The 12,637-nt window shown below is 42.7% G+C and overlaps 1 protein-coding gene across 18 annotated transcripts in view; it reads right to left on the bottom strand.

Moving 5' to 3' along the window:
* The window catches only part of AFDN (afadin, adherens junction formation factor), a 126,308-nt gene that overhangs the window by 26,688 nt on the left and 86,983 nt on the right, over positions 1–12,637 (bottom strand). For all 18 annotated transcript variants that reach the window (XM_037020919.2, XM_037020925.2, XM_037020924.2 and 15 more), the window contains 2 exons: positions 11,182–11,285; positions 8,831–8,917 (listed from right to left, as the gene is read on the bottom strand). In XM_037020919.2, the coding sequence (XP_036876814.1) occupies positions 8,831–8,917; positions 11,182–11,285 (191 nt within the window). The remainder of the gene's footprint in view (positions 1–8,830; positions 8,918–11,181; positions 11,286–12,637) is intronic.

Genomic DNA, 12,637 nt, shown 5'->3' with positions numbered 1-12,637 from the left:
TGATGTTTCAGGAAGAGACATTCAAACCATTACTGCCAGGTAATGGATGATGAGAAGAGTACAGTACTTAAGAAATACTACTTTTTTACATAATGGAAATTAATCTAAATTCAAAGTAACAATCACTTCTTTTAATTCCAGGTCAGTTCAATTTATAATTAAGTCCGCTCATCACAAAGAGCTTCATCCCAGGAAATAAGAGTTCATGATTATTAGAGCCCTCCAACAAAAGACCCACTAGTTCACAAATGCCTAGGGTGCCTAAATGGTTTTCTTGGCTTCACTGGAGATGGCTGGTAATTATAGATTTGCTTTGTTTATGTCACCGTATTCCTATTATGTTAATATGTGTGCGCAAGTTAGTTAGTAGTTTAAAACCTATACATGCTTAAGGTACTCTACAAGAAGATATGTCAAAGAAATAATCAATCCTCCCATGTTTTCTTCCATATGCTACCTCTATAGCTTTTCTTCTTCCTTTCTAATTACAACCCTTAAATAGAATTCGTGCCTCATACCGAATTTACCGAGTATCATAATTCCTCCAGGTGGTAAAGATACCTCGAGACAAGTGCTGGGCATAGAAGCCACAGGGCATAAATCTGCAAAGAAGTAAAAAGCTAACCTTTTCAAACAATATGGTTTCTCTCTCACTTACCAACTTTACATTTCCCTGTGCGTCCCTGGAAGATGACTGGTTAGCCAGAGACGGGTAAGATTCCTCAAGGGAGGAACAACCTAAGACAGGCGCAGTTGCAGGGGGGCCATCAGGTGAGAAATCGGGGAACAACAGTGGTGAAGCTTAGAACCTCACCCCTCCCTGTTTTGAGAGAAAGCTTCTGCATCCGTGGATGTTTTATTGCCCTTGTCTAGCTCGGATTAGCACATAGTCTACAGGCACACACCTGATCATCTACAATTGCTCTCTTACAACGCTAAACTATGTTTTCTACCTTTATCTTGCATCTACCTACCACTTCAGCATTTTATTAAAAAAAAAAAATAATAATAATAAAGGGAGAAATTTGGGATCCACATATAAATCAAGTATAAAAATCAAATGAATATTCATATTTGACCTGATTGTTTATAGTTCATAATGTGTAATCAAAACCGAAAGTTTCTGTGATGACTGCCCTTGTACTGTTCACCATGTAAGAACTTATTCACTATGTAAGAATTCGTTCACCATGTAAGAACTTGTTCGTTATGCTTCAGAAGATTGGAGACTGATGAGAATTAGGCTTGAGATGGATTAATGATTGTGCATTGAGCATTGACCCCCCTATACAGAATTTTATTGTTGTTAACAACCATTTGATCAATAAATATGAGAGATGCCCTCTCAAAAAAAAAATATGGTATAGTAGAAAAACAAGAAATAGAATGAGGCCTAGAATACAATTTTGTCAATTCAACACATAAGCACGCATGCTTTACAGAGCCATCTGTAAATAAAAACACACTTTAAATGTTAAAAAAAAAAAAAAGACCCACTAGTATCTAAAGGGTCTATTTTACGTTGGTCATAAAAATTAACTTTAATGAACTCACTGACAGTGCATCATGGAATATGACATTAAAAACATACTCTTGGGGCAGGATACTGCACAAGGAAAGAATCCAATCTAGAATATTCTACAAGGTATACACTTTGGTTGGCATTTACATCTTGCAACTGTGATCTCAGGCCTGTATTGCTTCCCTAGTAAGTGTTCTCTGCTAACAGGTCTCTCTGCTTGTGTTTTTGTAACATGCTGCCATGCCACTAACCTTTTACCCTCCTTTTCTGCAGCCTGGCCACTGAAATGCCCTTCTCTACTTCCTCTCGGGCTTCCTCCCACCTCTGCTTATGCAAATTCTGTCAATACTTCATGCACAGCTCAGTTGTAAACTGGCCATAAAAAATAGTAAATGCAACTTTTGTGTGCCGATATTACCATTCCACCAGTAATTATTTTAGAAAAACAAAATTATAGGTGAATATCTGGAGAGGAAAGAACTCTTAAGGAATTCCTAACTATATACAGGGACCTCAGAGATGTAATGGCTTCTAGTCCAGACCACCGCAATACAAGGAATAGCGCACTGAAGCAAGTAAAATGCACTGTTTGGTTTCTCAGTGCATCTAAAAGTTATGTTTACACTGTACTGTAGTCTATAATGTGTCCAAGAGCATTATGCCTAAAGAAACAATGTTTGTATCTTAATTAAAATATACTTCATTGCTAAAAAAGTTTGAGCTTTCAGTAAGCCTTAATCAGATCACAGATCACCCTAACAGACATGCTGCTGATGTGCTGAGACTACCCGTGCTCCCAACAGGGCAGCCTCTAGGCCACTGTCACTACTCAGCATTCCAGATGTGGCTAGTGTCCAAATCTGTAGTAAGTATAAAATATACTCAGATCTCAAAGACTTACTATGGAAAAAGTAATTTAAAGTATCTCATTAAAGACTTATATTGACCACATGTTGAAATTGTAACTTTGGATATACTGCATAAAATATTAATAGAATTAACTTCATTTTTTAAAACTTTAAAATGTAGCTAACAGAAAACAAATTACCTATTGGCTCACACACTCTTCTATTAGAAAGCACTTCTCTGAAACCACAGCTTTTAACAGTGTATATGTTGTTAGTATCCACTGATACTGGCAATAAATTCATAATTATGTAAATAATTGGGTAAGAGAGATTTTACCAATATGTGCTGCCACCACACAGCCCAACTCTGGCCCTGGCAGAGGGACCGCAGTTGTCACAAACGGAAACACAGCATACCCAGTAAATAGGTGAAGGCTACATAATTTTAAGAATCACTTGCCTAAAGGTACCCAAACTGGCATTTGAAAAACATTATTGTATTTTTAGCCTACTTATTACTTGTAAAATTAAAATAAACATAACCATGCAGAATTACCCATTTCTCATTCAACACATCAAACTCCTTTTTTTAAAAAGGGTCTTCTAGAAGCAGTTAAGAATTCCAAACGCATCAGGAATTATGAACTTCAGTAACTACAATTCTGGAACTTATTTAAACTTAAATACTAGAAGTAATTTTTAATCATCAAAACCACCCCTTCCCCCCAGGGCATGAGTGCGACAGGGCAGCACAGCACCCCGACCGCCCTGCACGGCCTCTGCGTCCTTCAGCGATTTCAGGCTCGTGACAGACAAGGGTCACCAGGCAGGACCCTGACAGGTAAGGCTTGCACCTGGGTCCTTAAGACGCAATTAAAACGGAGTAACAAAGATCACTTCACTGCAATCTTAATATTTAACCTTAAAATGCTTCTTGAACTGCTTTTCTTTCCTTTAAAGAAGAAGGGCACTTGAGAGGGTGGGCTGATGAGGAAGAGGAGAAGCAAGAAAGGGTGGAGGAAGGGAGGAAGCACAGACGGACCACCCCCGCGGCGGCTTGAGACACGCACACGCACCAGCGGCTTCACGGATCCTGGGGGGAATGGGCGCGAGGGGACGGCTGCTCCAGATACCGCGTTTTCTCTGAGTCTTCAAATGCCCCTTTGGATGACTTTCAAGTGCAGGACCTCTCACCTCATGCACAGAGAGACTCAATGCTTCAAAGATTCCTGAGGCAAGCTCTGGGCGAGCGTGGGAGTATGATATGATCAACAGCATGAAACATCATTAAAACACAGTCCAAAACCCCAAAACAGCAGCAGCAGGAAGACAGATGTGCCAGCCAAAGCAGCATGACTTCAGTCCTATTGTTTCCAGGCATGGAAACACAGCCTGGGCTCTTCAGCTAGAGGTTTTACAATAGTAAGTGGGCTGGGTGACTTCAGAGCCCAGGAATATTTAAAACTCATCAGGCATATCCACACAAGGCACTGCCCACAGCAACTTCCTCAGGGTCTGAAACTGCTTCGTTTTCATAAGACAAGCAGTTCTAAATTCCTAAGATACTAAAATTCAGAGTAGAGTTTTAAAGCCATTGCAAAGCTCTCTCTTTTTGGCAGGAGCTACCTTAACCCAGAAACAGTCAGTTTTAAACTTGTCCTTGATACCCACCCCGCCCCCAGCGACCCCGGGAGCACAGGTCTGTGCTGGGCAGGCACCAAGAGGGCGCAGCCGCTGTTTCCCGTGAGCCTGGTCCCCTGCCGGCCCTGCTCATTTCCCTTTGCGTAAAACCAAAATGAAAAGCATCACCACATCTACCTTTTCCCTCTCCATAAAAAGGCAGGAAACGAGTCTCCCAGACGGGAGATTCTGGTGCTGGGTCCCACAGATGGGCTGCAGGAGGCACCCAGGCCCTGACAGCTGTGTGCACAGCGAGTCGTGTGTGGCTCCTGCGGGGCTGGGGTACGGGCAGCCGGGCCTTTATCAGACAGGGCTGCTCTACAGCTGATGCCCTTCATTCCGCAGATCCTACAAAGACCATCAATTTCTCTGGGTACCACAAGCGACACGATGGCTCTACTCTGGAGTATTAACATTTAATGTTCCTATCATGTTATTTTGATATTATAATCGAGTTCAATATTTCAATCAATCCAAGAAACTAGCAGTTACGCCATTACTATAAAACAGGTAAGAAGAATTTTTAAAAAAGTATTATTTACTATTTTGCCTTTAGAACAAACATTAAAAATATTGTTTCCAAAATCATGAGTGATAGGCATGCTGGGTCATTTCATACAACTTAATGGGAAGTTATTTCTGGCATTTCCGTAGAACAAACTGCAGTCATCCCGGTACTTTGGACCCTGACTTTACAAAGGAACCAGGAATTTCCTGACTTCACTTCTTTGACTAGGTCTTTTCCACGTGGTCAGAATAAGGACATTACAGAACACCAGAGCGGAGTGATGGTCTCACAATCCTCACAGACTAAATTCAGTAAGGCATTTGCTCTTCAAAGAGTGAGACTGTGGTACATAAATAAGCACTGTTTTCAGTCTCTTCCTTTTAAAGTCATAAGACTTACTTCGTGTTTTAAGCTAAGATTTAAAAACTTAAAATCAGTATATAGTCTAAAAGCACAAACTGAAACATCTTTAAGTCAATATTAACCATTCGATTTGTAGTTAAATAATAAAATATTCTAAGTAACATAAAAATTATCATTTTTATATCCACTTTAAAAAAAAATGGGTTTTAAAGAAACCCGACAGTAAAAACCACCTAATGTGGCCAAAGGAAAGTTACACAATGGAGACTCCCATATGTATCCCCAGCAAATTATACAGCAGTAGGCACCATTACTTCAAGCAATTTTCACCATATTATTAACCAACAGGATTACATGTTTTTTCTTATATGAAAAGCACCCAGAAGCCTTCTATTTTTGTGAACCTTAAGAATTTGCAGAATTAAAATACATAACAAGTATCTGTGGTGTAATTACCAGCTACATTAAACGGCTGCTCATAAGCAAATTAATCATTGACGGGTTTAAACAAGTCACAGTGCAGGAAGAAGCATTCCTTAGAGATCACAGGTAGTCTGCTCTAGAGCGTCCACGCCCATTAGAGCGATGGAGCAACTCACCACTGATCCTGCTCTTCCGACAACAGAGAACCACATTCTGGTGTCTGGGACCGAACAACCGCGTAAACTGAAGACAACAACTGTCTGCTCCTCTCGGTTTCAACAGTAACCCACACAGCTGGTCTTCCCAGACTTGGATCTCCACAATTCTGGGCTGGCCCCTGTGACACTGAATGGCATTTATCAACACAAACTAGAACCAGTGCAACATTTAGACTCTTACGTAACCTGTCAGATCTGATTTTTGCTCACTTTGTACTTTATTAAAGTTTAAAAAGAGCTAGAAAAATAAACAGGGAATTGTTTGTATTTTAAGAATCCAAATTAAACAGGAAGTGCTGTGTTGTCCCACAGATAAGTAAGAAGTAGCATACTAAAGTTCCCCAAAAGCAATGTTTTATAAGAAGTAAACCGCACACACACTGCTCCAGGTCATCTGGATCTCATAAATCTAGACCACAACATGGAAGGGGCATAAGGGAGCTTAACATCAAAACAATGTCCAGGCTTACAGCAGCTAAGCCACATGCTAATTAGGAAAAAATTAAAAAGGACTGGGCCAAATACAAGGACCGCAACAGCTTACAGAAGAAATCGGAATGCACACACTCAGGGGTCACCAGGGCTGGTCTGAACCAGGGACCCGGAGGCTCTCCTGCACAAGGGCACGGGGGCTACATGGGCGGGGCAGGACTGGACACTATGATGTGATCAAGTCCTGGGGCTCCTCCTACTTGGTGCTGGAGTGACAATGACCTTCCTGGCCAAGAGGAAGCCTTGGCGAGGTGAGGTAGTTTGCTCAAGGCTCCATCCATGCTACCAGGTGGCAGAGGCAGGATGAGTCTGGAGCTCAGGGGCAGGCAGCTGTGGCGGGAAAGAGCCAGAGCTCAGCTGTGCTAAAGGTAACAGCCCTGTACAGATCTGACTAAAAACACCTAAAAATACATCCTTGAAATGCTGAAAACAAATACACTCTGTTGTTCTGACTTATGCTGCATATCAACACAGGCACTTCGGCAATGTGCATAAATGAAATGACTGGTTTTCTGTTGCTGAATGCTCCTTTCCAAGTACCAAGAGAGTGTAAGTAAGTTGGAGGAAAATGGATTACATTTTGAGTAAAAGAGTGGACTACTAGATTCCCGTCTCATTTCAAGAATAGGCATTAATGTCCTATTTCTCATCTTTGAATATGGCACAGTGTCCAGCTAAGAGACTGCTACTCTATTTCCTCATGCTGACACCCCATTTTATCTTTGGCTCTGAGTTCCACACCTGCATATCCAACTATCTACTAGATAATATATTTACTTACCTGACTTAAGAGGCACCCCAGAGCTCAAACGGAACATGTTTAAACATGAACTCTTGACTCACCACCACAACCTGTACTCAGCAGCCCTGCCTTCAGCAAATCCCTCTTTCAAATGCCCAGTGGCAAAAGACAGAATCAGGGTACATTTTGAAATTTCTTTCACCCACCATTTTCCAATTCATGAGTCCATCTAGAAGTCATTTAACAGATGTGTGTTAGCGCCTGTGCCATACCAGAAGCTGTGAACCCATCAGCAGTGAACAGGACAATGCACTGGGCTTGGCGGGCGTTCCCATGGGTGTCCTGTTACATGACCCACAGCCACTTTCCCAGGCGAGCCTCTACTGCCTCCATCTGGAAGACGAGTCACAGCTCACTCCCTCGTCCTCATGGTTACATTTCTGAGCCCCTCTAACCCATGCTTCTTAAAGCAGGCTGCGCTGATCATAGTACACCTTCCTTTAAACCCCTTCAATGGCCACTATTTCTCCTATAATCAAACTCACGGCTCCGTCAAGATCTCAAGGGTTTTTGCCAGTATGCTTTACCGGGACACTGAAACTTCACTGACTGCTGCCCCGGGCCACCTTCCTGCGGTGGCTGCACGGCCGGGCAGAAGGGACCCCACGGCCCGCGAGGCAGCAGCTTTCCCACCCTGTTCCACACACCCAGTCTCACCTCCTCCCTGGCAGGTGCACCTCCACAGGCTCCCCCGCTCTGTGTGCCAGCCCATGGCGATGGCCTCTGCACAACTCCGCCTTCTGCGGCTCTGTGCCCACCATCTTCTCCCTGCTAGCACCTGCTCGCCCACCATGTTTCAGCTCACAGGCTTTTCCTCAGGAGGCCTTCAAGTGACCTCACTACACTGCAGCTCACACTTTCAGTACAGATTCTTGAACAATGTTGTTACCTGCTCTCGTGTTTTTTTTGCCTTGTCCCTCATAGGATCAAGGTTAAGTGCTGAAGAAGGGGCCGCACAGGTTACAGATACTCTAGGCGGGAGGAGAAAATGTCACAAGAGCCAAAGGCACGCTTAGCCTCCATGACTGTTTTATGAGCTGATGACTGACCATCAGGTGGGACTAAGGCTGGACTCTTTCCAAAGAACTCTTTTATTATTATTTTCTTTCAGTATTGCTCACTGAGGAAATTGCCTGAAAAGACCAGAAGCGAGGACAGAGGATCCTGGCATGTTGGAGATGCACCCCTCCAGTTTAGAAAGTGAGGGGGTGTAGGTCTTGATCCCAGAAAAGGAGGGGGCAGGCTTTTGTAACCACTCTACCCCTCCTCCCGGGCCGCCTGCTGCCTGTAGTGCCCCCTCCTCCCCTGATGCCAGGTGACGTGGCACTTCAGGACCAGACTCCTGCGCCCTCGACAACAGCTTCCACCCACGTCCTAAGGAGGCTTGTCTTTTCCAGACAGCCCTGCCCTGAATGCCACCTTTCACCCCAGCCTTAAGTCACCCCACACACTGTGCTGCCCTCAGACACAGCGTCCTGAACATCAGTGTCATCAGCCTCCTGTTCCAAACCCTTTCATTTCTTTGTGGTGCCCACAAGGCAAAGTGTAGACTCCAACATGCCTGCTGCAGGTGGTGAATTATGTGCCTTGTCCTCAGCTCTCCCCGGAGGGAGGGCCTGTCACACTAATGCGGTACCACAATCCCTGCAGCCGCCCCACCCACAGGCCTCCCTTCCTCCCCCACTTCTCCAGCAGGCTCTGCCCCATGCTGACTGCAAGCACAGCTCCTTCATGATGCCCTCTGCATGGGGCCTGCTGGGCGGCAGCGCCTGAGATGGGGGCTGCTGTGGCCTGTGGAGCACTGCCTGGCCGGCCCAGGGTCCTCGGAACACTGCCCGCCCTACTCCCAGAGGTGGGCTCTGTCAGCCAACAGCCCAAAAGCCGGACCCCACCCACACGCCCCACAGGCGGCGGGCCACAGAAGAAGCAAAGCCTCCGCGAGGCCCAGCAGGTCACCAGGTCTGTCCAGCCTACCTTGGCGGCCACGATGCTGAGGCCCATTCCGTTCTGCTTCTTCAGGGTCACAGTGATGATTTCAGGTTCTTTCCTCAGAGGCTGGGCCTGAAGGATGAACACAGAGGTTTACTTTATGGCTGAAATACAATTTCATTTATTTTATACATGACATTTATTTACAGCCGAAAAGGTTTCTTTTATGGCTTTTATATGCTTATAGAAGACCCAGCCAGCAGATCCCATCCACTGTGGTAAATGTGGAGAGACAACAAGAAGTGGGAAAGGAACGAGTAAAAACTATCAATTATTATAGATACTCTTCACATATTAATCTGGTAAACTAACCATTAATACCATGACTCAGGAGTTTTAACGATGAATCTAGTCATAAATGCTATTAAATGTTATTTAAACAACTTATAAAAAAAAAAGTAAACCTCTGTTGCTATCAGGTTAGAAAACCCCAATCATAAAAGACAAAATTAAAGTTTTACTTTATTACCTCTCAAAGTAAATTACTAGATGTTTAGAAAGAAGAAATTCAAACTTATTTTACACTATCCATGGGGAGGACAGTGAAAAACAGTTAACAAAGATGGCCTAACACCTCCGTCTCCTGGAAAAATGAAAGTCACTTTGTCTTAAATAGCAGCAGTAAAGCAGCCATGGGATTTCGGCAGCGGGACTCCAGGGATTCTGCTCTTCCACAAAGCTCCCCCTTGTTCAGGAAACCCAGAACGACTGAGTCACAGCCCATGAGTGAGAAAGCGCAGCGCCCACTGACGTCACGTGCACACACACGTCACACCTCGTGTGGAAGAGCAAACCAGGTTAAAGAAGAAAATCACCAGAGCATGCACAGCAAAGGAGTATTTAACTAATTAAACATAGAAGTACAAAGGACATGGCCAAGAAGTGGCGATATGCACATGGCTTGTTAACTGAGAACGAATGTCTATGAGAGAATATTTTAAGGGAAATAACTAAGATTAGGTGACAGTAGAACTTAAAAAAAAAAAAAAAGACCTGGAATTTCCCAAGGGTTCTGTGGATAAACTAGAAAGATAAAGAACCAGTGATTCCATCTAAGAAGGTATTTGTTCCCCTTTATATTTGGGAATTAGAAATTGCTGCTGTTACTTGGGATTTGACCAAGAGCAGCTAGGTAAGGTGAATATAAATCTGAGAGGCATATTTACGGTATCAGAAGTTAAATGGGATCATCTATTTGGTGTAAGAGCAATCACCAATGAATTCAATTTCTAGAGATGGATATGACATACACTCAAATCCAAAGCATGCACTAAGCCAAAATAAATTAGTTACTTTGAATTTAACACAAACACACATCACATTCATCACTCTTATACTATGTATTGGCACCTTACATAAGCTGTTTTCTTAAGATGTTAGGTATGTTATAAGCACAGAGTTTGGCAAGTAATTAATTAATGTTAACTTTTGGTAAGTAAAATTCTTAAAATTTTGTAATAATTAAAAAGTATGGAAAATTAGGATAGCACAAGAGAAGTCTCTAAAGCTGCAGAAGACTTATAGTTGTTTTTCATAGACCAGAATCTCCAAATCTTGGCCCTGACAAGGGTCTATTCCCAGGCCTCCCGGGCAGGCAGACAGGCAGCTACACCACACCCAGTGGGATACAGAACGCACCAACTCCTCTCCATAGTCACCCTGACACATGTGTGGCAACATCTGCCTGCTCCTTGTACCCTTACGTGGCTTAAGAGACAAAAATGGCAATTACAGGAAAATATTTAAGGTAAATGCAACTGAATAAAAAAGTTCCAGAAGTACAAATTTCATTTGTGTTTTTTCTCAACTGGTAGCTATGAAAAAGCATTTTTTCTTGTTTAAAACTTTGTTATGAAGCAAAGCAGACTTTTCCTTAAAATGTGCAAAGCTAATAAATACTGGGATTGACCACTCTATGCAAAGACACAAAATATTAATGACTTAATACATATTTAAGACAAGGTAGTCCAGAACATAAATAGAAAATATTTTAACCAAAGAAAAACACTTCCTATAAAAATCTGTTAGGAGGCTACTACATTAATACATGTTTTGAAATACATATTTAAAGCTGGTGTAATTGTGGGCATAAATATTCTTTATTTTAAAAAGTACCATTTGTTTATAGACAAAGCCTATAGACATGGCCTGAAAATAATAAAACATGTATGTATAAATAATGGGTTTAAGATATTTTAAAAAACTAGTATTTAAAGGTGATTTTTAAATTTTCTTATCACGATAATGTTCACTGTAAGCAAGGGAATGAATATGCATCGGACTTCCAAGTCCCAGGAAGCACATTTCTTCTCCTCCACCAGCCTCACAATACTTGCCAGGTCTGTGTGCTCACGCGAAAGGTGGCTTTCATAATCTGCACCTTCAAAATATATTGTCCAGGTGCCTGGGGACCGTGCATGAGGGATTAACCTACAAAATCCTGAGGAGGAAACAAGCAGACAGTAAGAATGACATGCATCCGGTGTCTCACACACACACACACAATATTCAACAAGGGCAGCAACAGAAAGCATCAACTGAATATCCAACGACAGTACTATTTTTCTTAGGCTATGTCTTTGCTACCTCTGAAAATGGACTTTTCAAAATCACATACTTATTTTGGTCCTATGGCATTTCAACACCAAGCAGAAGAGTGAAATTGGCCTTCCTCCCTTCTTCCTTTTTTCTAGGAGAAACGACTGATTGCACTGTAACCACTTCTTTGCAGATCTGCACTCCACTCAACCAAGAGCTCCTCAGTGACATTCAGAATGCTGTGTTAACAAGGGCCAGAGAAGGGCCGTGCAGGGATGCCTGCCGGCACATCGCATGCCAGCAATGTGGTGGACAGCCGGGACCTTGTCTGACTCGCGCAGCGGTTCTGGGTGGAACAAGCCCCTCTCATTCCTCCAGACACACTTCCTTATAAGCCATACTCACCTAACTTCCTCGCAAATACATTTTAAAGTATTTTATAATATTTTAAAGAATGTGTGATACTTTTATCAGGCACAAATGACATCTACAAAACTAAGCCTTTCAAGTCAAAGCACAGGCACACCTCATTTTATTGCACTGATGCACTTCGCAGACACCACGCATTTTACAAACTGAAGGAAGGTCTGGCAACATTTGCTCACTGTGTCTCCCATTCTGGTATTTCTCACAGTACTTTCAACTTTTCCATTATTGTATTTCCTGCAGTGATCTGTGACCAGTGATTACAACTTGCTGAAAGTTCAGATGATAGTTAGCATTTTCTAGCAATAAAGTATTTTTAAATTAAGGTGTGTACATTGTTGTTTACACATACTGCTATTGCACAACAGGCTACGGTATAGTATAACTTTCATATGTATTGGAAAACCAAAAAATTCACTCTCCCCTGCTTTATTGCAAATAGCCACTGTATTATCATGTTGGAACTGAACCAAAAATACCTCTATGACATTTTTCATTTAGACAGACCTTATTTTGTGTTTCTCAGAAACTTTTTGACCAGGTCGCACGCCATAGGCCTTGCACAATTCTTATTTTCTCTAAAAGTGCTTTTCTTATCACCCACAGTTAACAATCATGAAGCGCATACTATGCGCCAGCCTGTGTGAGCAGCTTCTCATGGCCACTCAGTCCCAGCTGACCCTGACGACCAGGGTGCTGGCTGGGGCCACAGGGGTTGGTACGTGCACCCAGCATTCTAGCTGGGATGGTTTTGGCTGTTGCCTTTGGATACTTACAGGTTGTTTGTGGTGGAGGAAAAAGGAGATGTCACAATTACTCAGTTAAAAT

The sequence above is a fragment of the Manis javanica genome, chromosome 13 (genome assembly GCF_040802235.1).
Source record: "Manis javanica isolate MJ-LG chromosome 13, MJ_LKY, whole genome shotgun sequence".
NCBI classification, from domain to species: Eukaryota; Metazoa; Chordata; class Mammalia; order Pholidota; family Manidae; genus Manis; species Manis javanica.
The sequence above is the reverse complement of the archived record's forward strand: the minus strand, read 5'-3'. Positions and strand labels throughout refer to the sequence as shown.